We start from the raw sequence: 26,561 nt of genomic DNA on the forward strand, positions 1-26,561 counted from the left end.
GCTCTCAGCCTTTCAGTCCCCTTAGCTCTTGAAACCAGGAGGCAGGAACCCAACAATTGCTTTTCACCTGAGTCTGCTACTCAAGACTGACATGTGGCTTACCGTCTCAGATATCCACTGAAGAGGGAGTGAGACCCGCCACATAGTGCTGTGTGGGGCAGCTTACGTCTCTGTTTCGCAGAGGACGGAACATGGGCAGAGGGAGCTGGCACCCAGTGAGCTTTGCATGCAGAGACAAGCACACTTAGTGCACCCTGGCTCTGCTTCTCTTTGTAGCTGGTCTCCGCAGTGCACAGCCTCTGGTTTTTGTTTTTGCCTTACGTTGCCAAGCAAGGACTCTAGCTGCTAGAGACACAATTGCCTCAGTCAAGAAGTGGAGCTAGAATTTAATAATTTGCAGTGTTACTTTTTTTTAGTTTTGCTAACATTTTTAGTAATTTAAAATTGGTAGTATTGCCTTTTATCATAATGGAGTTCATAATGGCAGGGTTTTAGTAATAACATCAGAGGGAATTCTTAAATTTGGGCCTTAATACTATCATGAGTTATGTGAGAACAGTTAAAGCTTTACTCTGTGTGCTCAGGTGCAGACACCGCAGGATAGAGCAGGCAGTTCCAGCGCTGAGCTCTGGCTCTTGCTAGGGAATGGGGAGCTTTCCTTTGACTGGTAGTGAAGGCCAGGGACCTCTGCTGGGCCCATTCTTTCATCCTCCAGTCCTTGGCTTCTCTCTGCTGTCTTTTCACTTTCAGAGTGAACTAAATACTGTTGTGTGGGGGAAGTCTGGACGCGCTGCATAAGGGCATTGCTACAATGGATTCTTGGTTCACCCTTTTAGTAGTCCCAAGAGAGGGGAATTGGACCATGGACACATATTGCCTGCTAGGCTAGGCACTAGAAAATTGTAGCGGAGCACCTCATTACTCTGAGTGGGAACCTTTTGTTCAGTGTAGCTCTGATGGCCATCTCTTCTAAGGCACAGTGGGACCAGTGGCCTGTCTGTTTTGTGCTGTATAGTAGCTCTGTGTCCCTCTCTTGCTTTTTTATTTTATTTTCTAAGTTACAGAACAATAGAGTACCTCTAGGAAGTGGGCTCTCCATTCACCTCTGTCCCCGAGCTCTGCGACACTGGTGCGAGTTTTTATCAGATATGTTCTGACCTGCAGCCACTTGCTCATTCTTTGCCTGGGGTCAGCTGTCTTTGCTTTCATGTCTGTCAAATGGCAGAGATGATTTTGGGTGGCCTGTATGATTTAATTGATCAGTCTAGAGCAGTAGCATGTATCTAGGAGCATTTGTCTCTAGGACCTAATGGAACACTGGTGTTGTTCCTGGATCCTGCCACTGGCTGAGCCTCTGGGGTCAAACTTTATGTCTCAGACTTCTTGCATGTGAAATGGAGCTTGTGGGTCCCTTTTCATGGGATTGCTGAGAGCTAAATTAGTACCCTATAAAGAACAACGTTAAGTAAATATTTAGGAAATACTAGTTATCAGCTACTAACTTTTTTAAATTTAATTTTATTTGTAATTCATTTTTTACATTCCATATTCCATTCCCTACCTCTCCCCTCCCACCCTCCGACTACTCCACATCCCACACCTCCTCCCTACCCCACCCTGTCTCCACATGGATGCCCCCACTCTCCATCCCATCTGACCTCTAAACTCCCTTGGGCCTCCAGTTTCTTGAGGGTTAGGTGCATCATCTCTGAATGAACACAGACCCTGAAATCCTCTACTATATGTGTGTTGGGGGCATCATATCAGCTTGTGTATGCTGTCTGTTTGGTGATCCAATGTTTGAGAGATCTCTGGGGTTCAAATTAAGACTGCTGGTCCTTCTACAGGATCGCCCTTCTCCTCAGCTCCTTTCAGCCTTTCCCTAATTCAACAACAGGGGTCAGCTGCTTCTGTCCATTGGTTGGGTGCAAATGTCTGCATCTGACTCTTTCAGCTGCTTGTTGGGTCTTTCAGAGGGCAGCCATGATAGGTCCCTTTTTATGAGCTCTCCATAGCCTCAGAAATATTGTCAGGCCTTGGGACCTCCCCTTGACCTGGATCTCATTTTGGGCTTGTCACTGGACCTTCTTTTCCTCAGGCTCCTCTCCATTTCCATCCCTGTAATTCTTTCAGACAGAAACAATTATGGGTCAGAGATGTGACTGTGGGGTGGCAACCCCATCCCTCACTTGATGTCCTGTCTTCCTGCTGGAGGTGGGCTCTATAAGTTCCATCTCCCTGCTGCCGGGCATTTCGTCAAAAGTCCCTCCCTGTGAGTCCTGGGAGTCTCTCACCTCCCAGGTCTCTGGTGCACTCTGGAGGTCCCCCAACCTCCTATTTCCTGAGATTGCCTGTTTCCATTCTTTCTGCAGGCTTCAGGGCTTCAGTCCTTTTCCCTCAGCCAATACCAGATCAGGTTACCCCCTTCCCATCCACTTTCCCTCCCAAGTCCCTCCCTCCCTCCCTCCCCACATGTGATTGCTTTTTTCTCTCTCCCAAGTGGGACTGAGACATCCTCACTTGGGCACTTCAGCTTTTGAGCCTTTTGAATTCTGTGGACTGTATCTTGTGTATTCTGTATGATTTTTGTCTAATATTTACTTATTAGTGAATACATAACATGCATGTCCTTTAACTTTTAATTGGCTGCAATATGTATAAGACCTTATTTGTTAGCTTCAAAGCAGGGAAGGGTCAGTTACCAGCTAAGAATAAAATAGTAGAGGATAAGACAACGCCTCGCTGGAGGCTCTTTACTGCAGCAGTTTGTTAAACTTCATCTGGTGATGCACACTGAAGGCTATACATCTATCAGGCTCATTTCAAACCTGCTCTGAATTGACAACAGTGCCTGCAGGTATTCAGAAGTGTTTGGTCAGTGTATAAATGAGCAAGTTTCCTGATTACATATGCTGCATCATGTCATATATTTTTTAAAAAATCTCATTTCATTTATAGAGTGGAATACAGTAGATGCTAATGGCTTCTCTGCTTAATGCTTGGATTTTCAGGCTGAGAAGGACTCTTCTAGTACAGACCCCTACCACTGCCTCTCAGACTTCATTGCACCTCTGCATTCTGGTGTCTGTGACTACTTGGGTCTGTTTGCTGTTGCCTGCTTTGGGGTGGAAGAGCTGAGTAAGGCCTATGAGGATGATGGAGATGACTACAGCAGCATCATGGTGAAGGCGCTGGGCGACAGGCTGGCAGAGGTAAACGTTGGGTAGATGTTGGCGAGTCTAGATGTTAGAGCTCCCATGACAGGGTCAGAAAACCTAGCAGCCATTAGAGTCTCTACTTACTTGAGCTACATGCCTCTGGATTTAACGTGACTTACATTTTAAAATCCTGTATCTCCCAAATGCCACTTATGTGTCATCTTTTGAGCAAAGAGAAACCTTCATTGCTGCATTAGTTGGTTGTTGCCCCTAGAGGCTTAACCTTATTTCTGAATTAGTCTTCCTTTAATTCTTGTGATACATTTATTGATAACTTCCAGAATTAAAGTCAAATTTCTTCTTCAGAATCCTTCTCTCTAGTGTTGGCAACTTTTGTAGAGTTATCTTGCTGTATGTGAGTTGGGGGAGCCCAGACTGCGGGAGGTCCTGTCCCCTTTCTTCTCAGCGGGCCATTGAGAATATAGCTCTACGGTCCTAGTGCTCTTCTGGTGAAGCCGTGGTCCCGTTGACTTCAGAAAAATAGTCTAGAATTCTCAGATTCCTAAATACAGTGGCTTAGCACTCAGAGTGAGCCCCTAATGAAAGTGCAGAGTTTTTCCTGACCATGGTCAGGGGTGGAAAGCAGTTCGGTGCCACTGTGATGCAAGGCTGGAGGCCGCAGGCTGCTTCTGATGGGTTGTGCCTCCTCTCTTCTGTGTTCACAGGCCTTTGCAGAGGAGCTCCATGAGAGAGTTCGCCGAGAACTGTGGGCCTACTCTGGGAGTGAGCAGTTGGGCGTCCCAGACTTGCACAGACTCCGATATGAGGGCATCCGGCCAGCTCCTGGTTACCCCAGCCAGCCTGACCATACTGAGAAGCTTACCATGTGGAGACTGGCCAGCATTGAGCAGGCCACAGGTATGTGGGGACCGCTCACTGAGCGCATGCACTCACCAAAGACATATACAGTTAAAGTTCTTACAAAGTGGGAGAGCTTAGGATGAAGTCATCGCTCATCCCATTCTTTCTCAGGTGGATCTGATCTGGCTTTTTACTTCAAAATTGCAACACCGTATTTTTTCTTAACTATTTCAGACTTAGCAGTTTAAACTATTTACTCCTGCCCCATCCTGGTTGGGGATTTACTGTGTTCCCTTTTCTCCCCCCTGCCTTTCCTGTCCTAGTTTTCTGTTCTTGGTACAGTAGCCTCTGTCTTGTCAGCCGCCAGCCTCCCATAGCCCTTCCCAACTCCCTGCACTTGTCACTAGCATCTGTGCTCCTCTGCAGTCATCATTCCCCTCCACCTTCTCTGTGGGTTGAGTCTCAGGGTTGAAAACTGAAAGTCGACCTGTGCACTCTTGAGACAGCAGCGTCTTCGTCCGTGGTTCAGGGTCGCCATTGTTCTGAAGCTGTGCGTTGTCCCATCCTTACTGCATAGCTTGTGCAGTAAGAGGACTCGGGGTGAATCACAGACCCAGTGGAACTAATCAAAGTTAGCTGTCCAAGCTGGTGAAGTTGAATCCGTATCAGAGGAAGGAAGTGCGAGTGGCACTGGATCTGGGTCTGCAGGAACCACTCAAGGAGTCGCAGCGTCTGGGTGCAGGTCCCATTCCCTCTGAGCTAGCTGGAGATTTTTAGAACATATTAGAATGTATTTGGCCTTTGTTTTTGTCCACAGAGTGACTGGTGCAGATTAACAGTCCTGAGGACTCCTCAGTGCTTTTGTGGGCTGCTGCTTCATTTCTGCAGTCACTGACTTAACAACAGTCAGTGGGGAGCTGTGGGCGATTCTGTCACTTCCAGGGTTAGCAGTCCTGCCTGAGAAGGCTCAGGCTTAGGGACAAATCGGAGCCTCTAACCCTGATCACAGGTAGCTGGGGAAGGATGAAAGTCTTTCCCAGGCTTGCTTCCACTGGGTGTAATATGCATGTCTTGAATTTGGTTTTCCACCTGGCAAGACTGTGATCTTACTGCGTCTTTGTAAGAAGGCATGAGTTTCCTTGCTGCTTATTCAGAGTCATTAGTCCCCTGCCCAGGCACTGATGGGTCCTGTGGTTCTCTTCAGGCATCAGGCTGACAGAATCCTTGGCAATGGCACCCGCTTCAGCAGTGTCAGGGCTGTACTTCTCCAATGTAAAGGCCAAATATTTTGCTGTGGGGAAAATTTCCAAAGATCAGGTAAGTATGAGGCTTCTCTGCATAACTGTCTTTAGATGGACCCGTAGGATCTATTTAAAATGAAAATAAAGTGATACTGTGGCGTGTGTGTGTGTATATGTGTGTGTGTATATGTGTGTGTGTGTGTGTGTGTGTGTGTGTATGTCAGTTCATCCCATCTTGTGTCTAATTTGATTTCATAAATAAACTCAGTCCAGTTATGTCTTAATTTAATTTCAGCCCGTTACCCTGATTCTTCCCATGATTTTATCTTCCCTCTTTACACACACACACACACACACACACACACACACACACACACACACACCCTACCAGCCACTAAGCAGCGAATACTCACCACATGTTTTCTACCTCAAGAACAGGCAAGTAAGCATACAGAAAATGTTCTGTCTCTGTTTAGCTCAGTAGTTTGCTATTAAGACAAGATATTTCAGGTACTCAGTGTTTATTGCTAAAACTGTAGAAACTCAGGCCAGACAATCGTAGCACTTCGGTTTAACGAGACGCTTCTTTCTGTGTCTTTTGCAGACGGAGGATTATGCCTTGAGGAAGAACATGCCAGTGGCCGAGGTGGAGAAATGGCTTGGTCCCATTCTGGGCTATGACACAGACTGACCTCTCTCTCACACTCCTTTACTCGTTCCTGTTTTCCTTTTAAACTTTTATGTTTGCTGACCTCAGGGCGTATAATCCAGTGTGCCTTAGAAATAACAACAAAAGCGCCTTTGCCCTGCCCTGCCCTGCCCTGCCCTGCCCTCTGCCCTGCTGCTGTGAGAGGCTGGTTGACTGCGATGTAGAGCAGACCTCTAGGGTCCTGGAAAAGAAACACTTTTCCAGGGATCTTAAATGAGAAGCAACAAAGTGCCAAGGCTCATGGTGTTCCTGGGCCCTCGACCCAGGAAGGCATTTGTTCCTGGGTTTGTCTGTCTGTCTGTCGGTTAGTTGGTTGGTATGGTTTGGTTTGGTTTAGTTTTTTGTTTGTCTGTTTTTATTGGCTGCCTCATATATTAAAAATGATTCTGAAAATAAGTTGAATAGGAGAATATATAGAGAAACGTAACCCTGGAGCAAAGTATCACCATGAGAAATGTGACATTTCAATCCAAGTGGTTTCAGCAAAGGACTTGGGCAGGGAGAAAAGTATTCCTCTCTTTTCTCCTGTAACACCTCACTTCCTGTAACACCTCACTTCCTGTAACACCTCACTTCCTGTAACACCTCACTTCCTGTAACACCTCACTTCCTGTAACACCTCACTTCCTGTAACACCTCACTTCTGAGGTGTGACTAAGCGGGTGTACAACTCTGTGGCAGAGGCAGGCTCAGTGCTTGCTGGACAGACGGACTGGAACTGTTATCACTGTCTTATTCTCCAAGGTTTCTTGTCTGTTGTAGTTTCACAGTTCCTTGCTCTGAGGTGGGAAATGGAAGAGAGAAAGTGACTCCCAAAGGCATTTCACATCTGCTGCTCTCAGAATTGAACGGTTGTTAGCTGAGTCCTGATGTCCTGTGCAGAGTGGACCAAGGGGTGACTTAAAGCCACTCAACTCTTTGTCTGCACTTGGCTCCAACCACTTATATTTTAGATATACTACGTTGTCTTGGTTTTTGATGTTTCTGGAGAAATTGCTCAGAGCACAGGCTCTGAAGGCACGGACTCAGACTTTAACTTTTCTGTGTAGCTGCTGTGTGACAGAAGCCAAGTGCTGAGACGTCCCCACACTGCTCATCTGAAAAACGAGAACAGTCGTGTCAGTCTGTGTCATTGGGGTGAGGTTTAAACAGGATTATGGTGGAGATGGTTCTGATACACACAGATCTTTAATAAGTGGGGGTTCTGTAGAGCTCTGTAGTCTTAGCCCCGCAGGTACTCACAGGAAGAATGAGAGAGAGGTTAAGGGGGGAGGGAGAGTAGGGGAGTATGTATGGAGTGTGACTGATCTCCTGGGATTAGAACCCCAACTTCCAGTTTACACTGACAGAGAAAGAGAAGCCACCTCTCAAGTGTTATCCATACCATCAGGACTGATCGTGTGTGAGACAGACTCCTTCCTTGCCTCATATGTTGTCCCAAGCCACTTACACCAAACCCGCTCCCTGGTGTATTTGGAGGTGAAAGGAAGAAAATGATAGTTGGCTAATGACAATCCTGTATGTCTGTAATCTTTCCAAGCTTATTTTTGTATCACTGGTCCTTAGAGTGAAAAGAATTGTCTACTTTTCTTTAAGGCATCTTTGACTTGTCCTAAATTGTAAATGGGACTCACTGGCCTGAGTCTCTTCATTTCAGGACGTATTTCCATGGCAGATATGTTCTTTAGGCTTTGGAACATTCATCTGTGAGAAAGAATAACTGGCATATAGTTTACTGTATCTCATTTGAAGAGTTACTAAGTCTTCTTATTTCCTTGCCATTCTTTCAGCTGGCTCCCCAAATATGTCGTTGATCTGATCCCATGACCTATGTCATCCCCGTCATCTTTTTCATCATCTTCCTCCTAGTCTTCTTCTTCTGTCCTCCTCTCTCTTCTCCCTTTTTCCTTTTCCTTGCATGTTTAGGTAGGTATATAGATACTAAGAAATATAAAAGAAAACTCGAAAGCATCCTTCTTCATTTATTTTAAGTATTCCAGAGAAGCTGGGCTCAAAGACTAACGTTCTAAACGGGGCCCTGGTGTATGAGATTGCATGCACCTAGCATGTGCCCTCACTGTTGGCGTCTGAGATTTTGACATGAACTCATTCACACTTGAGGCTTGCATATCCATTAGGGCTGCACCCCCCCCCCCCCCCAGTTTAGAATTGAATGTAACCAGAAGTGCTACCCTTGTCTGTAATCACAGGATTTGGGAAGTTGAGGCAGGAAGATTTGCATGAGTAGCAGGCCACCTGAGTTTCATAGCCTCTCCAAAACCAAAAACAGGACCAGCAGGAAGGCTTAGTGAGTAAATGCACAGGCTGCCAAACCTGGCCTGGTTTGTGCTCTGGGACCCACATGGTAGAAGAGAACCAACTCCAAAGGCGTTTTCTTCATTTTGCTGCTTGCTCTGCTACCAGTGGCTGGTACTAGGGCCTAGGGATTGTAGTCTTGGTAACTCTTCCTCCTTTGAGCTATTTCTCTAGCAGTTCCCCTCCATTCATAGTAAGCACACATGGGACTAACTCTTTCTAGGTGATTCTCTCATGTGTGCACTCCTCACACACATTGTGCTTCTTTCATGTACCACTTATTTTTCTTATGCTCTCACTTAATTCAGTGGAGTCCAGGGAGGTATGTCTCTCATCTCTTACCACTGATGACTTTGTAATTATCAGCACTAGAGGCCTTCCGAGAGGGTTGCTTTCTCTTATCCCCTTCCTTAGGACAAGTTTTTTATTAGCCTCTATGGTCATTTCTCAACTATATTTTTTTTTCTTAAGTTTTGTCTTCTACCTACTTCAAGTCTTACATCCTGTGTTAGTTGCTCTCCCAGCCTGTTGTTTCAGAGGTTGATCTCATCTATGGTCCTCCAGGATCCTCCATCCTTAATCCTTGTTCCTTCATAAGGTTGCCACCCCAGCTCCTGAAGGAGTACACAAGGCGTTTCACAGTGAAGTGTCCCAAACCTTGCTTCTATGTGTCTCATCTGCTCTCCAGTAGAAAGACTAATTGGTCCCACCAAATCAGCAGATTGAAGGCTCACCCGATACTGTCCGTTTTTAGAATAGTTAGCTCAAAAATGTGATAGGCTGGTGGTGGAAGTATTCAGGGAAGGTCCTGGTTGATTCGGTTTAGGACCTGAAGAACTGAGATGGAGCAGCAGGAAAGGAACAGATGAGGGACAGTACATAGAAGCATTAAAGGTTACATATAGATGCCAGATCTTTCCAAAGTGAACCATAAAGTCAAACATTTCCAGCAGTTACACCAACTGATGTCATGACGAAGATAAGCAGATAATTCATGTGGAGAGCAAAGGATCAAAACTGGCTAGAGGTTGCTGAAGATGAAGAAAGATTCAGGGAATTCGTCTGACAGTACACCAAATTTTACTGCAGAAATAGTGTCAGGTGCAGTACAGAAATGGCTACATCAGTGCCACCCAAACCAAAGGCCTTTGCTAAGCAGGTGAGTGACTTAGGTGAGAAGACTTTTTCTTTTAAGTAACTAGTAAGGGATTAGTCGCTAGAATGTATAGAAATTTCCTATTTTGAAAAATACAGAAGAGAGAAAGGCTTTCTCATGAGGCTGGTAAACAGATGTTCTGTGGTGATGAGACGTGTGAGATTCGGGTTCACATCTATGACATTTGCAAGAGTGTGGCCCACAATTTCAGATATGTAAGTAGTCACATGCATGTTACATATCAGTGCTGGAGAACAGTCACACACTTCGCAGTTGTGAACAAGGCCAGAACTCCAAGCATGTTCAGCCATGTCTTACATTTTGGTCATGGCAGTATAATCAGACCTGTAACAGGAATAACTAAAGTTCTGTCCATGGGAGAGTGGTTTTATAAGATACCATGATGCAGTAAAATTGAGTGAACTACAGCCACACTTGGCAATAAAGGTGAATCACAGGAAATAGGGGCAAAGCAAGTCTCTTGAGTCTACTTAATGGCATGATGCTGTTTTCATTGAGCTCAAAAGTAAATGAGATCAAAGAATGTATATGATAGTTACATGTGTGATAAAAACTTAAAAGGTCACAGAAATCCCCAAATTAAGTTTAGTGATAGATAGCCTTGTGGGGTGGGGGATTAAAAGGTGCCAGAGAAGAGCACACAAGTGAATTGTGAATAGCTACTTTAGTTTTTAGGTGGGAGGGTTATGGCTGTTGACTACATACAGCATTTTTGTACATTTTAAATATGTGTATTTAATATATTTTAACCAATAAAGAAAAAGTGAAATGGTATTCTTAAATCTGGTATGATGACTTCATATGCTCAAACACACTTCTGGAAGAAGGGAACATTCTAGTCAGAAGAGCAGGGATGAAGGTAGCTGGGCAAGAGGGATGCATTTACACACCTAACATCTCTCAGAGCCTAGCTTGGTGGATGTGGGGGGTGCTACCATATGCTAAGAGATGAGGGGAGCAGAGGGGAGTTTGGGAAAGATGGAATGTGACCAGACTGAAGTGCGGCTTTAGAACCTAGTCCACCTGCTGTGTGTATATCGTCAAACATGGTGTTTGGTGCTCAGTAAAGGCCTGCAGAGCCTCGGATCCCATTTGTGCTTTGAAGCCCTCAAATGTAATTTTCAAAGATACCTCTTTCTTCAGCCCTTGCTTTTAAGAATGACAGTAGTAGTCACCCTTTGTCCTTGGAGTTATGTTCTATGACCCATGGATACATGCACTGTTTTGTGTGTATCTGTTCTTTACTACACAGTCCCACTTTTAATGTTTTTCCATCTTAATTATTTACAGTGGCTGTCACTTCTGCTGTTTGAGGCACAATAGCAAAACTAGTATGAATATCTGTTGCTTTTTTGACAGCTTTAGAGACAGCTGTGTTCTTATCTTAGACCTTAGTATAGAATATTTTGTTCTTAGGTTGATTATTTTGATTTTTTTTTTGCTTGAAAAAAAATCATACAGATTTTATTTGATGCACCTGTATTGCTTGTCCTGCCACCCTTACTTTTTTGTGTGATGTCACAGGAATTGATTGGTAGCCCAGACAGCTACCCAATGACTAAGGTTGTGTAGTGCCATATAAAATGTAGACACCCTGAACAAGGGTCATTCATGTCCCTTAGCAGGAGCAGGTTGAACAAAGTGAGAGTTCATCATGTTACTCAGAGTGGTATTCAGTTTAAAACTTAGGACTTGTTCATTTCTGGAATTTTTGACTTAATATATTTGAACTGTAGTTTCTTGTGCATAAGTAAACTATGGGAAATGAAATCTTGAATAAAAGGAAGAGGACTACTACATGGTGTAGAGACTCATAAAACAGGCGAACTATTTTTTGCTAATAATATTTAGCCCTGGGCGCACATATTCTATAAAACAAGTAAGTGTTGCTGGTGAGCTCCTAATGGAGCCCCTAAGCTTGAAGGGACCTGAGAAAGTCTGCTTTGAACTTAAGTGGGCTGCTCTGTACCCTCACCTACAGAGCGACTCACAGAAGTGAGGTTCTATTTTATAAGGTGTGACCTTGGTGCCCACTAGTCTTAATCATATGATGCTGTTTGATTTACTGTGTCCATATTTAAAGGGAAAGTGAAATATGGCTGTCTTGGTAGATAATGTTAAATATGATTAATTAAAAATGCATGGTGTAATATATGCAAGGTCCTGGTTAAATCTCCAGCAATAACAAAACATTGTCTAACCTCTTATGGAAAAATTACTCTTTAAGATGGGTATGGTGGTTTAGTCCCAGCACTCAGCAGGCAGACACTGGCTGATCTCTTGAGTTTGAGGTCAGCCTGGTCTACATTGCGAGTTCCAGGACAGCCAGGGCTACACAGGTAGGTATCTTGGTGGGGGTCCAGGAGGCATTTCTCTTTAGATAGTAGTTTATCTAAAGCCTTCTTCTAGTCCTCCTTGGATTCCTCCCAGGTTTCTGGGTGAGCACTAACATCCATCTGTAAGCCATTAAGGAAGCTGAAGCACACACAGCAGTCCACAAGAGCAGAGACAGGCTCGGTATCTCCTCTGCTGAATCATTTCTCCAGCAGACATTGAATGAGTTAAATGTTCAATGAAAGAAAGGGCTGCATGTGGTTAAGAGCACTGGCTGCTTTTCCAGAGGACCTGGGTTCAGTTCCCAGCACCCACATGGCAGCCCACAACTGTCTGTAACTCCAATTCCAGAGGATCCAATTTCCTGTTCTGGCCACTGGGCACTAAGCATTCATGTGTCATACAGACAGGAGTATGCAGACAAAACATGCGCGCTTATTAAACTAAATCACAAGTAAAGGCTGGAATCAATCATGAGTCAATGAACTTACTGTCCCGCCCCCAAGTTGGGCAAATACACAGTAGAGGTGACAAAGGAAGGAAGGGAGGGAGGGAGGGAGGAGGGAGGGAGGAAGGAAGGATTTATTTGTATTACTTAGTTCATCTCAGTTTTGCATAGAAGTCTGGATTAAACTCTGTTATAATTAGAAAATTAAAAACTGCAAATGAGTTGAAAGCCAAATCACATTTAATACTGCATTATTCCTAACAGGTTAGATGAGCCCAAGAGAAAGACCCTGTGAAACATCTTCATTTAATTAAAAGTAACACTGGGAGAATCAGAACAAACCTGTACTTAAACATTAGACAGAGAGGCACAGAACCTGTTTTACTTCATAAGGTACTCCCAGAAGAGCATGGTATGCACTAGCTAATGTCAGAACCTGAGGGTTAGCAATCTTGCCAGGCACATAGTAGGAACTTAAGTGTCTGTTTGACAAGTAAGATCGAACAGAACTGAACACCAGGAAGCCACATAGCATTCTCTAGCTTTTGCAGTCATTTGCAAGACTTGCTGTGTTCCAGTGCACGCAGGCAAATCTGTTCTGTCATTCAAGGAGTTTATCCAAAGCTACAATTTATCCAAGGAGTTTATCCAAAGCTACAATTTATCCAATGCTAGGAATGGGGATCCGACTTATGAGCACTGCATTATTCTTGCGGTATCTTTAGAGCCATGAAAAATTCATTAAAATTCTGTATAACTGCAGTGTCAAAATACATTTTGCCATATGAATTATTGTACTCGAAGGTTAGCCACCCAAGTATGATAAATATGATCTGTCTCTCTTTAACTGAAATACAGATTAAGTAAAATTCTCCCCCATTATGTGGCATAGTTGAGTATCTTCTGCTGCTGTCACCATGCAGTAAAAGAGTGAACACTGACATTGTTTAAGCTGGCAAGTAGGGCACCAAAGCATGGAAGATAGTTTGTCAGGGCAGATGAAAAGTCGCTGGAGTGGCGTGGTTACGAGACGAGGGAGGGAGTTGTGACAGTGGGCCGGTGCCTGGCAGGCTTGAGTCATTCAACTCCATCCGCACTGAGGGGGAAGGAAAGTGCTAATTTTGCATGGTTCATGTCAAATTAGCAGGACTATCTGACTTGAGAAAGAATAATTACTAGGTTTTATCATGTGAGAAGAGGAGTTTGGTTTTGAATGTCACCCTCAATTTTTAATTCAGGATCTACGATTGAAGGCGTGAAGATTTTGGTGGGAATGAGAATAAATTTTATGAAGTATTTAGTAATTTGACTAGCAAACATGTATGGTCCTGTTAGGGAAAAGTAGTGCAAAGAAGTGGAGACATGACAGCCCTAAAAATAGGGAGAGGGGAAAGAACTTACCTAAGTGTTTCTCCAGCAGCATTAGGGGGCTCAAGCATTCCTTCTACAAGGAGTAGGCTGACGGTGCCCATTTCATTTGCTTGTGCGGTTGCATACACTGCTTTGATCTCCTGGATCCATTTCTATTGCCCCTTTAGTTCAAAGTAAACGTGTAGATTTGAGTGAGCTCTTGTTGCAGAGGAGAAGCAGTGTGAGCAAAACCGTTTCTATCAGTCTGCTCCTCCATGGTCTCCTCCAGAAGGCTCACGTAGCAATGGGGTTATCAGACACAGCACATGCTGGTGAGGCAAAACCCTTCTGATGAGATCCTGAAAAGGTGAAACGTTCTCGATAATACAGAATGTGTCAATCTACTCACTCATTCCTATCTATGTTCATTCAACAAATATGTATTGGTCCATATTCCAGTATTAAAGCTGACACAGAAGGCTCACCAGAGGAAAATTCCTAAGTCTCCTGAAAGGCACTGTTCTCTAAAAGTCTGTACTAAGAATTTAAACCGCCTAGTTAGCTTTCTTGTCTTGGTATTTAAACCTGGCTTGAGGCAAACATGCAGTGTACTCCTGTTTATAAAAAAAAAAAAAGGTAAAATGACCTGATACCATAACTAGAGCTGAGTAGTAATCTTTTTATTGTTATCTCCAAATCAGGTTAATTGTGTGCATGTGCACACACATTCACAAGTGTAGTGAAATGCCAGTATTTGGGAAGACTAACACACACAGACTGCTTCATGTCTCAGTAAAAATGGCCTGTAGTCAGCCGTGGACATAAATCTGGTGTGGACTTGCTTCATGTATGCAGATGCTTCGTGTGTAGCTGGTGGGCCTCCTCCTCTTATCTCACTATGACCCTTGAGAGCAGAAGTGCTGAGGTGTCTCCCCTGTAGATTAGCAACCTGTGTTTCTGAGGAGTACTTCTGGATGAACATCTGCCATCTGGAGAGAAGAGAATCAACTATCAACACACTGCTGTCTAGAGATCAATCCAGATACAGCATCCCTTCCTCCGTCTGTGTCTTCCTTCATCCTTACTTTGAACAGCATACTTTTTGAATACTAGTACAGCTTCTACAAAGTCAATGATTTCACATTAACATAGGCTTTTCCCCGTAATCTCTAGGATGGAGGTTGGTTCCAAGCATGCATGTCAAGCAGCTTGCCATTGCATGTAAGTCTAGCTCCAAAGGATTTGAGATCCTCTTTTGGTCTTTGCAGGCACTTGCACACGTGTGGTATGAATGTACATAGCACACTATACATACAAGTAAAAATAATCTTGAAAAACCTTAAAACCTCTCAACTTACTTTAGAATTACTTTTCATTCATGTGTTATTTATGAGTAACCTATAGAAACACTACCACTAGCACCCTTATTATCTGTTGCAATTTGAGTGTTTCTCCTAAATTCTATGTGGACGTTTAGTTGTCATTGTAACAGTAGTATTAAGGGGTGGAGATAGCCATGGAAAATGGAAATCCTGGTACTTGGAAAACTGAGATAGAAAAATGTCCTGAGTTTGATGTTATCCTGGGCAACAGAGTCACTGTCTCAAGGGGAAAAGTGATTGGCTGTGCAACTCTGCCCTCACAAATGGATTAATGCTATGACCAAAGGATCTGGCTAGTTACCTCAGGGGTGGGCTCCTGACATTTTTGTGATGCTTATTAAATAACAGCTTCATCTAAAGATTGTGTGTCCTGGGCTCTGGAAGACTGCTGGATCAGACTTGTATTCTGTCCTCCTAGGAGATGGGTGTGTGATAGCTGCAGTGTATAAATAATACAATATCCATTGTGTAGACCATAGGCCAAGGGATAATTTAAACCTTAAAGCTTTAATATTTAATAAATTAGTTTTGTAAGTCTGAAGTTGCCACTAATTGTGATTTCTCTCAAGCATGTGGACTAAGTAAGCTGAAAACCAGGAAGACAATTGTCATCTTAGAGCCATTGAAATATGAGTCATAGGAAGAGGTCAGATAGCAGTGCTCCCGGGAGCTTGGGAGAAATGGTAGGGAACTTTGAGGGCACAAGTTTCCAACGGAGGAAATAATCATCAAAGGGGAGCAAGCAGCATGAGAACAGGTCACAGTGAGCCTAGAGATGTGGCTTTGTGATGAAATCTTAGTGGGAGATGAATGAATGACACAAAGAGTGATTTCCTGGAATGGAACCTAGTGGTAAAGACCCTGAACACTGGTGAGAGGTGGGGGTGGGGGTGGGGAGACAGAGAGACAGAGAGAGAGAGACAGAGATTGAGAGATTGGTTGTGGGTGGGCCTGGTGCTGTTTGCATTTTCATGCTAATTCTGCTTTCCTGGAAGGGGCTAAAGACAAGGAGCCAGTCAGGTACACAGGTGACTTGTGAACCAATTCCATAATGAATAAAGGAGCCAATCACTGGGCGAGTAGGCGGGACTTCTGGGTTAGATGGTGGAAGAGAAGGAGGAGGAGAGAGTGTCTTTTGGGACTGGGATATCCTGAGGACAAGATGTAGCAAACCAGTGCCTTTCAGTTTCAATGGTGGATCTGTCAGGATTCACCACGGAGGATTTAGATTTAATAAGGCTTACAAGATTAGGTTTTAGTTGTTGCGCCCAGCGATTATAAGTTTGTGTTGCGGTTTCCTTCACACAGTGGCTTGTCTGGGTTCAAGAGAGAAAGGTACAGTGGCAAAGTGTGAGTTTGCCTAATGTGCACTTCAAAGGCTGAGGATTTGAAGCACAGGGCTGTCTTAGTAGCCAGCCGGAACCTGGTGAGCTGGGTGGAGCGATCATGGAGCTCTGAGTCAAGAGTCTTCACGAGGTAAAAACAGGTCGGCCATTGCCAGCCAGCACACCAGGCCATAGGGGCAGAGAGTAGGCAGCTTGAGCACGGGAAAGTGCCAGTTCTTTTTTAATATTTAATACCTCCTGCAACAGAGAGAGAGACAGAGACAGAGACAGAGACAGAGAGAGAGAGAGAGAGAGAGAGAACGAGACCGAGAACAATAGGATCTGGACCATTGCACATGAAAGAAAGATGAACTTTCAAGACCTGTAAGTCATATAAAGTACTCAGAAATTGCTGGTTGTTTGTGAGCCTAGAGGCTGCCTGGGGCTGAGAATAAAGAAAAACCTGGGTATGCCCCGTAGTTAAAACTTTCCTGGGAACAGCTTAACCTATAAGATAAAGAGGAATGTGAAGACAAGCAGGGCTATCTTGTCTGGGTCAACACCACCTGGCCAGAACCTCCCCTCTGTCTACTGCCCCTTGATGCCAGGTGAAGTCATACATCAACTGGTTGCTATGTGAACAAAGGTAAGGCTCCAGCCCACAGGAACAAAGTCCTGATGCCCTGTAATCTTTCTGTTAATGTTTGAATAAGTCAATAGTGTGTCACTATGCTGAATTACACACCCCTAAGCCCCTTACCCCATAAAAACCCCTAGCTTTTGAGCCTCGTGGCTGACATCCGTTATCTCCTGTGTGGGATGCATGTTGGTCTGGAGCTCCATCGTAATTAAACGTCCTCATGTATTTACATCAAGATGGTCATCCGTTCGTGATTCTTGGGTGCACGCTGAGGGAATTGAGTGGGGGTTTCACCACTAGGTTCTATCATACACACTTAGTTGATTATGCATGCTCAGCATTTTGACTTGTATTTAAACAGACTGACCCTTGAACTTCACAGTTATGGTTGCACTGAAGATACTTGGGATGAACAGCAAGTGCAGCACAGCATAGCTCCAAACGCTGGTTCAGACGACCTTTCTGCTTCAGCCTGAAGCAGTGTGGGACTGTGCACATGTTCCCCTCTGCCTGATGACCCTTTATTTTGACAGGTTCTCCTGATTGTAAAATACTGTCAAACCATGTCACATGATATGGAGGAATCTGTCATAAAAGATCCAGCAAGCAATGCAGAAAACTTGATTGCTGATTTATTGTTGTCTTTATTTTAAATTGCCATAATCCCAACCTTCAGCAACCACCTCTCTGTTAACCATCAGCCTTGAGGGGGGTCCCCACAGCTAAAAGACCCAAATGTACACATGGTTCTTAGTACCTGTTTTGTTTTGTTTCACAGTAATGCCCCACAAAGCCACAAGTCTCAAACTGGAGCCCAGCCAGTCTGAAATATATGGTGCGTTCTGAACTAGCCGGAACTACACAGTGAGACCCTGTCTCAAGCATAAAGAAACAAGAGCAACAAAAGTAAGGTGGAAGCAATTGAAGACACTTAACTCCATGTGCACGTGTCCATATGTTTATATGCACCTTCACATGCATGTGCACCCAGCACATATAAAAACACATAGACCACACACAGAAGGTGACAGTTCAAACACACATGTAGATCTCACATTACATGGTCTTAGCCCATTGAAAACAAAACAAAAAGGTAAAACCAGTGTAAATCAAGAAGAACCTGGGTAAGCAAATTGTGGAATATTCATACCATGAGATGTTATTCAGTAATAAAAATGACTAACTTCTAAACATGGCCACACAAATGCCACATCTGTTGAGGCACATAACCCAGACAGACGTGTAGTGTTCCGATTTCATTCATACTAAGTTCAAGTATAGGCTGAAGTATTCCATGGCCTTCAGAACAGTGAGTGTTCTGGTTGTTAGGTTTCTGACACCATGAACAAAACCAACTGGGCGGGAGGAGGACTTATCTCAGCTTACAATTTAGTCTATCATACAGGAAAGTCAGGGCAGGAACTCAAGGTAGGCAATGAAACAGAGACCATGAAGAACCCTGCTTACTGTCCCTGGCTTTCTCATCCTGCTTTATTAAAGCATCCAGGCCCACCTCACCAGGCGTGACACCTCCCACATTGAGCTGGGACCTCTCTTAGCAGTTGGTAATGAAGAAGATGCACTACAGACTTGTCTGCAGGCAGCCCAATGAAGATATTGTCTCTCCAGATAACTCTAGCTAGTATCAAGTTGACAGACAGCTAACCAGCACAGTGTGTCTGGGGGCAGGAAGGTCATCTCTGGGATTGGAGAAATCCTCTATAAACTTGGCCTGCAGTGATGATTCTGTGAGAGGTATATTCATCAGACCTCAGTGGACATCGCATCTTAGAGATGTAAGGGGGAAGTGTAGCCTTGACTGATACAGAAACCTAGTTAGTAAACTTGGTTTTGCAGTAGTTTGGGCTAGTAGTTTGTTATATATGCTTCTTTGTTATTGGAGAACATAGCTGTAAATATGAAAATGAAGAGAGAATATAGCTAGAACCTGTATTTTTTGGAATTCTTGCTGTAATCTAAATTTTAAGAAAACTCCCAGAATTCAGGAACATTTTGGATAAATGGACATTTATCATAAAATAGATCAGAATTTTGGTAGCTGTATCTTTTGAAAACTGTTATCATTTAATGTTATTCAAATACCACATCTTAGGTATTTAATAGATTTTACTTTGCTTTGACGTTTCCAAAGAATGCTTTTAAATATTCTTTCCTACAAAAAGAAACGGTGGTTTTGAAAACACTCATAGAATGGAAAAATTCCCTGTAAAGTTCCCCAGCGAAGCCTGAATTGTCTTGCTGTTTACACTTAAAGCCTCTCAGCTATGGGTCTGTTTCCATAGAGCACAGGCAGACCCCAGAAAAGTAATTTTTCTTGCTTTTGTGGAAACTTCTTTATCTGACAGAAAATGGTAACTCATCAGACTGCAACAGAAAGAGCCTTTTCAACTCTCAGTCAATTTGATCAATATTATGCATCCATCAAATGAAGGATCTGGAGCGATAACCTCAAAAAACCCTGCTAGGCAACAAGGTATTGATTCTGTGTTCGCCCTGATGGATGGAGGCACAAAGGCAACAAGTGCAGGCAGAGAGTGGGGACCTGGCCACCTGCCCTTTGCCGCTGCACCGGGCAGGATGTGGCTGGAAAGCACGACTGCACCGTGGGTTTTTCTGAAAATGCAGCTCCTTCCCGTCCCAGTCGTTCCGTTCAGAATCTGATTCTGGCTGGGAAAGGCTCCTAACCCTCCCTTGGGGTTTTCAGGAAGCCCCGGAAAGCAACTTACAATGAAACATAATTACATCTATTCTGGTGGATTTGAGATTCACGATGATTGGAGATATGTTGAGGGAAGTATTAGTGACTTATACCAAGGAGTAAGAGTAGATAACTGTTTGAAGGAAGTGTGGGAAGGTCTTAATTAATCTTTGGGATTTAAAGTCTTTTTAAAGGCTTTAGAGGTATTGATTCATATTAAACTAATAAATGTGCTAATTAGAGTTGGGTCGCTTGGATTCATTAAGCCAGTCCAGCAGACCTCTTATTAGCTATGCCACCTGAGCGGCATAAGAATGATGATAGGCGTTGTTTAAGGACCCTGGGATCATCATCTGGCAAATGACTGGGCTAACCTCAAACAGAAACTCTTTCTTGGTGGCATCCTTTTCACCCCACCCCCACTTGATGTCTAAGGCCCTAATACCTTTGAGAGATATCCTTGACACATTGTCTTAAGAAAGTCAAAGAAATGAGCTGAGCTTTATCACGGTCCTTGTAGCATCCTGTCAAAATTATTTACTTAGTTCTCTCACCTTACTAGACTATAACTTTTTGTAAATAAGATCTTAGTTATTATATAATTATAATTAATTATAGTTAGTGATAACTGTATGTAACCTACTATTTTAGCTAACTCAAAGCCATTACCTTCTAATAAGTGAAAGTATAGGTTGCTGTGAACTAAAAATTATATCTTAATTTAATTTGCATCCCAGAGCATAAGACCGGCACAAAACACTGACCTACAAACAGCAGTGAGCCAAGGGTGGCTCTCTCTTAATTTCTCACGAGCTAGCTTTTTTGGGTAAATATCTGATATTGGAGGAGAGCAGACTTACTGTAAGCATCTTTCTGGTTGCCCCTCAGGTTGTGAGGTTTCACCAGGAGCTCCAAAGGAAAAGAATTTTGTGGGCAACTCCCTTTGACAAAGACTCAGCAGAGACACAGAAAACAATACTTAACAGTTTTGAGTTACCTGTCTCTGGCTGCATCTGACTTGCTAGGCTAGCATCCTTTCATTGAGTGAACTACAGAGCTCCGAGGTTCTGCAGAGGGGGCAGGTCCTTAATCCATCTTTCACAGTAACGAAGGTGACTGTCCAGGTCATCTGAAGATGCAGCGTCCGCAAAAGAAGTGCTGAGAACATTGCTGGCTTGTGTGCTCAAGTACATAAATCCATTTCCAGCTTCATTACTGGGGAGTCTGCTCTTCACCATGAGAAGAGAAAAAGCCATATAATCAAGAATTACATAACAAACTTATAACTGTAGCCAGCTACCTGGAAACCTATCTATCTTTCCTGTCAGAGAAATTGTGAAGAAACAGATTTAGGTAAACAATGAACAGGAACACAATTGGTCCACTTGCTAGAGGATGTAATCTGGCTGAGTATTATATACTTTCCTTGAGTTATTGAGAAGAGAATAGAGCTGCTGGCCCCATGTATGCTAGTCCACAGAATGGCCAGGAGGGGTGATGGATGTTGTAATGAAACTGTCTACTGATTTACACTGTTGATCAGGGAGAATTTTTTTCAACATCAAAGCAATTTTCTTTCTTTTTTTTTTTAAATTGAAAATAGATTCTCATTTTTCTAAACTGTCACTCTGTAAATATAAGCCACGTGCAGCTCAAACACCAAGATTGTGAAGCCAGTGACGAGAAGCTGAACAAGTCTGGCATCGCTCAGGCGATGCTCGACGCTAGAGCTGGAGATGAACTCAGATCTCAAGGCACAGCTGCGGGGACTCAACGTCATTGTGGCCAAAGAAATTGAAGTTGGTGGTGGTTGGAAAGCTGTCATAATTTTTGTACCAATTCCTCAGCTGAAATCTTTCCAGCAATTCCAAGTCCGGCTAGTTCATGAATTGGAGGAAAAGTTCCATGAGAAGCATGCAGTCTTCAGTGTGCAGAGGAGGATTCTGTCCAAGCCAACTTGAAAAAAAAAAAAAAACTGTAAGAAAACCAAGCAAAAGTACCCAGAAGCTGCATGCGACAGCAGAGCAGGAAGAAGCCACCCTTGAACACTTGGTCTTTACAAGTGAAATTGTGGGTAAGAGGATCTGTGTGAAACTGGATGGTGGCTGGCTTGTAAAGGGCCATTCAGACAGAGCACAGCCGAACATCGTGGAGCATAGGGTGGAAACTTTCTGCTGTGTGTAAGAAGCTCACAGGCAAGGATGCTGATTTTGAATTCCTGGGGTTTGACTTATAAGGAAACTGACTGAACAAAGACTCCCTTGTTTCCCTTCAGAAAAGAGCAGGCCCCCAGGAGATGACAACCTAATACGGCAAAACAAAGTACAATAAGACAAGACAGAACCCTAACATCAAAGATGGACAAGACAACCCAACAGGAGGAAAAGTGAGTCCCAGGAGCAGGCAAGTGTCAGAGAGACACAGGCTCACATTGTTTGGAGTTCCACAAAACCACCAAGCTAACAGCCATAACATACACACAGAGGACTTGGGGTGGACCCCTGCAGAGTTCATGCTTGCTGCTTCAGTCTCTGTGTCCAGTATGAGCCCTGCTTAGTTGATTCAGTGGGCCATGGTCTCCTAGTGTCCTCCATCCCCTCTCGATTCCTACAATCTTTCCTCCTCTTCTGCAGGGTTCCCCAGGCTCTGAGAGGAGGGACCAGATGGAGACCTCCAGTTTAGATTCTCTCTCTGCGTAATGTCTGGCTGTGGGTCTCTGCACCGCTCCCATGTGCTGGGGAAGAAGCCTCTTTAATGACTAATGGACAAGGCACAGATCTATGAGTATAACAATATTTTTTCTAGTTTATCAATGTGAAAAAATACTTGAGGAAAATAACTTACTGGGAGAAAGGTTGATTTGGGATCATGGTTTCATATGTCCCAGTCTCTATTTACTGCCTTCTACTGCTTTCTCAGGCCCATGACAGGCAAAAATATGAGTGGAAAACTATTAATCTCATGATGACCAGAGATATACATCTGCATGCACGCGTGCGTGCGTGCTTGTGCGCACATCTCTGTGTGTGTGTGTGTGTGTGTCTAGTGGGGATGGGTATAGATGATTAGAGTTAAGATACAATCTTTTAGGGTATATCTGCAGTGGCTCAGTTCCTCCACCTACCTCCTAATAGCCCATTAGCTCTGAACTTACCAATGAAACTAGTATCATGATCCGATCATCTCTCGAATGGTGCTACCAGCTGGGGGCTAGCCATTCATATTAGCCTTGCAGGGAGACACTCTTGTTCTAGTTTGATTTTCTGTTGCTGTGATGAAATATTCTGACCAAAAGCACCTTGGTGATCAAAGAATTTATTTGGCTTATACTTCCAGGTCACAATTCATCATGGAGGGAAGTCAGGGCAGGATCCTTGGAAGAACACTGCCTGCTGGTTCACTCTCTGGCTTGCTCTCAGGCTCATGCCAAGCTAGCTTTCTTATGACACCTGCCAAGTGAATGGCGCTGGTCCCAGCTCCTACATCAATTAGCAATCAAGTTGGGTGATGATAGCACACATTTAATCCCAGCACTTGGGAGGCAGAGGCAGAGGCAGAGGCAGAGGCAGAGGCAGAGGCAGAGGCAGAGGCAGAGGCAGAGGCAGAGGCAGAGGCAGAGGCAGAGGCAGAGGCAGAGGCAGAGGCAGAGGCAGAGGCAGAGGCAGAGGCAGAGGCAGAGGCAGAGGCAGAGGCAGAGGCAGAGGCAGAGGCAGAAGGCAGAAGGCAGAAGGCAGAAGGCAGGAGGCAGGAGGCAGGAGGCAGGAGGCAGGAGGCAGGAGGCAGGAGGCAGGAGGCAGGAGGCAGGAGGCAGGAGGCAGAGGCAGAGGCAGAGGCAGAGGCAGAGGCAGAGGCAGAGGCAGAGGCAGAGGCAGAGGCAGAGGCAGAGGCAGAGGCAGAGGCAGAGGCAGAGGCAGGTACATCTCTGCAAACTGAGGCCAGCCTGATCTACAACAGTGAGTTCCAGGACAGCCATGGTTTTACACAGAGCAACCTTGTCTTGAAAAAGAATAATTAGCCACCGAGGTAATGCCCCCATAGACATATTACTGTCCAGTCTGATCTAGGCAATTTTTCAATTGATGCTCCCTCTTCCCGGGGGACTCTAGGTTGTGTCAAGTTGACAATAAAAACTAGGACATCTCCGTGTGCAAACCATAACGATCTTCATTTCTAAGTCAGAGGTTTATTTTAAAAAGAGGAGAAAAAAAAAGAGGAGGAGACTTTGCAGTTTGCTCTTTCCTTCCTAGCACTAATGTGGAGTCAGAAGAATGAAGCAGAAGGAAGGGTAGGAAATGCAGATTAGAAGATTTGAGTTGTAGATCCTAGGAACTATTGCAAGGGACAGCTTCACCTAGTCAACCTCCTTTCTGTCCACTGACAGTAGGGATAAGACTTTCTCAAGGCCCATCAGAGTCTAAGATGACAGTAATACATCTGGGACATTCTTGGAAGGGATGTGTGCATGTGTGTGCATGCATTTATGTGTATGTGAGTGTGTAAAACAGAAGTGATATCCCAAAGTTTCTTCTAAATTCTAAGATTTTTGTTTCATATGAGAGGAAACATTTTCTTCAGAGGCTGTAGAGGACATAAGTGGACTGGAGTGGAGCCACATGTTTATGTCTGTGTACCTGTGCCTATACCTGTGCCTGCTTCAGTGCTAGAGAGGGAGTGATGTGCAAGGGAGTGAGAAAACATGAAGGAGCAGAGAATGATAAAAGAGGAGGGGTTTGTAGAGAGTGGAGCTTAGGCGATGTTTTGAAGCACAATGGCTCTCACAATCCTCCTGCATCAGCAAGCTCACCCCATGCATGTACCTGCACAGAGTCCAGCGACCATCTCTTTTTGGATAATGGTCATGGATATTGGTTCCACTGATGAAATAAAATGGGAACGCATGGTTGATAGACAGTTCCCAATAGTTCCATTAAATAAACATTACTGGAGACCATTGTTTGGGCCTCAACATACGAGACTGGAAAGAGAAATGGTGTCACTCATGCTAAAGTTCTCCATCAGAGCGAACTAAGCTGTTTATCTAACCTTCCCAGAAGTCAGAGGAAAGGAGAGGGAGCAGTCACATTCCCCTTGGGCTGGCTTCCGTTTTTATGGTGACAAAACACCATTCTTTCTAATCCTTATCCAAAAAGAAATGAGCAGAAAAGCAACCATCCCAACACAGAGACTGTTCTGTCTCTGTCCCTGATTTACGAGAGTAGTAACTTTAAAACGACTGAGACACTTTGTTCTTCATTTCTCATTTCTCCAATCTTTGCCTGCCTCCTTGCGATCCTCACACTATCCTGTGGAATACTGTGTTGTCTACTTCTGCAGGTGAAAAAATCAGGCCAGTTAAGATCTTGAAAGGGAATTGTTGCCCTTTGACACTTCTTATAGTAAAAAGTTGTGATGGCTACTCTTGGTTAACCAGCTTGGCTACATCTGGAATGAACTAAAACCCAAATGTCTGGGCACAACTGTGAACGGTTTTTCCTTAATTAACTGATTTGAAGTGGGAAGGCCAATTACAACCCAGATCTTTCCTTCCTTCCTTCCTTCCTTCCTTCCTTCCTTCCTTCCTTCCTTCCTTCCTTCCTTCCTTCCTCCCTCCCTCCCTCCCTCCCTCCCTCCCTCCCTCCCTCCCTCCCTCTCTCTCTCTCTCTCTCTCTCTCTCTCTCTCTTCCCCTTTCTCTCTCTCTTGGATTTTTTTTGACCAGGGTTTCTCTGTGTAACCCTGGCCATCCTCGAACCACTCTGTAGAACAGGCTGACTGCAAACTCAGTTATTTCTTCGGTGCTGTTTTCCATGTGCCAAGATTAAACGCAAGCACCATAACTGCCTGGCACTATAATCCAGCTCTTTGAGGTAGGAAGATCCACCTTTAATCTGGGGTGCACCTGCTGGCAGCCCATAGAAAGGCCATGGAGCTAGGCTAGCTCTCTCTGTCTGCTTCCTCCTGGAGCTAGGCTAGCTCTCTCTCTGCCCGCTTCCTCCTGGAGCTAGGCTAGCTCTCTCTCTGTCTACTTCCTCCTGGAGCTAGGCTAGCTCTCTCTCTGCCTGCTTCCTCCTGCAGGTTGTCTTTTGACCTCCACCACGTGGCTCTGGCTTATGTACATACACACAATTTTTAAAAACACATTTAAAAAGCAGAATTGTGGGGGCTGGTGAGATGGCTCAGTGGGTAAGAGCACCCGACTGCTCTTCCGAAGGTCCAGAGTTCAAATCCCAGCAACCACATGGTGGCTCACAACCATCCGTAACAAGATCTGGCGCCCTCTTCTGGAGTGTCTGAAGACAGCTACAGTGTACTTACATATAATAAATAAATAAATCTTAAAAAACAAACAAACAAACAAAAACATTACCGTGCCGGGCCGTGGTGGCACACGCCTTTTTTTTTAAAAAAAAAAAAAAGCAGAATTGTGAAAATACCTTTATGCATTTGTCTGTGATTTTTCAAGACAATGGTCATTTTATTTTCAATTAATTTTTTAACATTAGCATACAGAATTCTAGGTTTTATTATGACATAATTTGCTTTTGTTGATCCTTCTCCCACTGTTTTCTTCCATGTCTAAGTCCCCCTCTCTGCACCACTGACCTGCACACTAACTAACCTCTTTTCTGTTTCCATGTTCTGCATGCTCCATGACCTCTCCCTTACTTCAGCCCCTTTCCTTTCTAGCTTTATGACCTATGCCTACGAGTACTGTGTGCCCTATGTGCACAGCTGGTGCCTTAGAAAGTCAGAAAAGGCATTGGCTTCCTTGGAACTCAAGTTATGGATGGTTGTGAATCACCATGTGAGTGCTGGGAACGGAACCTGGGTTCTCTGCAAGAGCAACACATGCTTTTAACAGCTGAGCCGCCTCTCCAGCTCTAAACTTATTTTTATTCTTGC

General features: G+C 44.2%; 1 protein-coding gene and 1 pseudogene across 4 annotated transcripts in view; both read left to right on the forward strand.

Annotated features, from left to right (window-relative positions):
- The window catches only part of Mtr (5-methyltetrahydrofolate-homocysteine methyltransferase), a 77,459-nt gene extending 67,223 nt beyond the window's left edge, over positions 1–10,236 (forward strand). For all 4 annotated transcript variants that reach the window (XM_021180294.3, XM_021180295.3, XM_029468371.2 and 1 more), the window contains exons 30-33: positions 3,012–3,212; positions 3,884–4,076; positions 5,224–5,336; positions 5,865–10,236. In XM_021180294.3, the coding sequence (XP_021035953.1) occupies positions 3,012–3,212; positions 3,884–4,076; positions 5,224–5,336; positions 5,865–5,951 (594 nt within the window). In that variant the 3' untranslated portion in view covers positions 5,952–10,236. The remainder of the gene's footprint in view (positions 1–3,011; positions 3,213–3,883; positions 4,077–5,223; positions 5,337–5,864) is intronic.
- Positions 10,237–19,732: 9,496 nt separating this feature from the next.
- Positions 19,733–21,996, forward strand: LOC110308441 (small ribosomal subunit protein eS7 pseudogene; annotated as a pseudogene).
- The last annotated feature ends 4,565 nt before the right edge of the window (positions 21,997–26,561 follow it).

This window comes from Mus caroli, unplaced genomic scaffold (genome assembly GCF_978045245.1).
Source record: "Mus caroli unplaced genomic scaffold, Mus_caroli_1 scaffold_15, whole genome shotgun sequence".
NCBI lineage: Eukaryota > Metazoa > Chordata > Mammalia > Rodentia > Muridae > Mus > Mus caroli.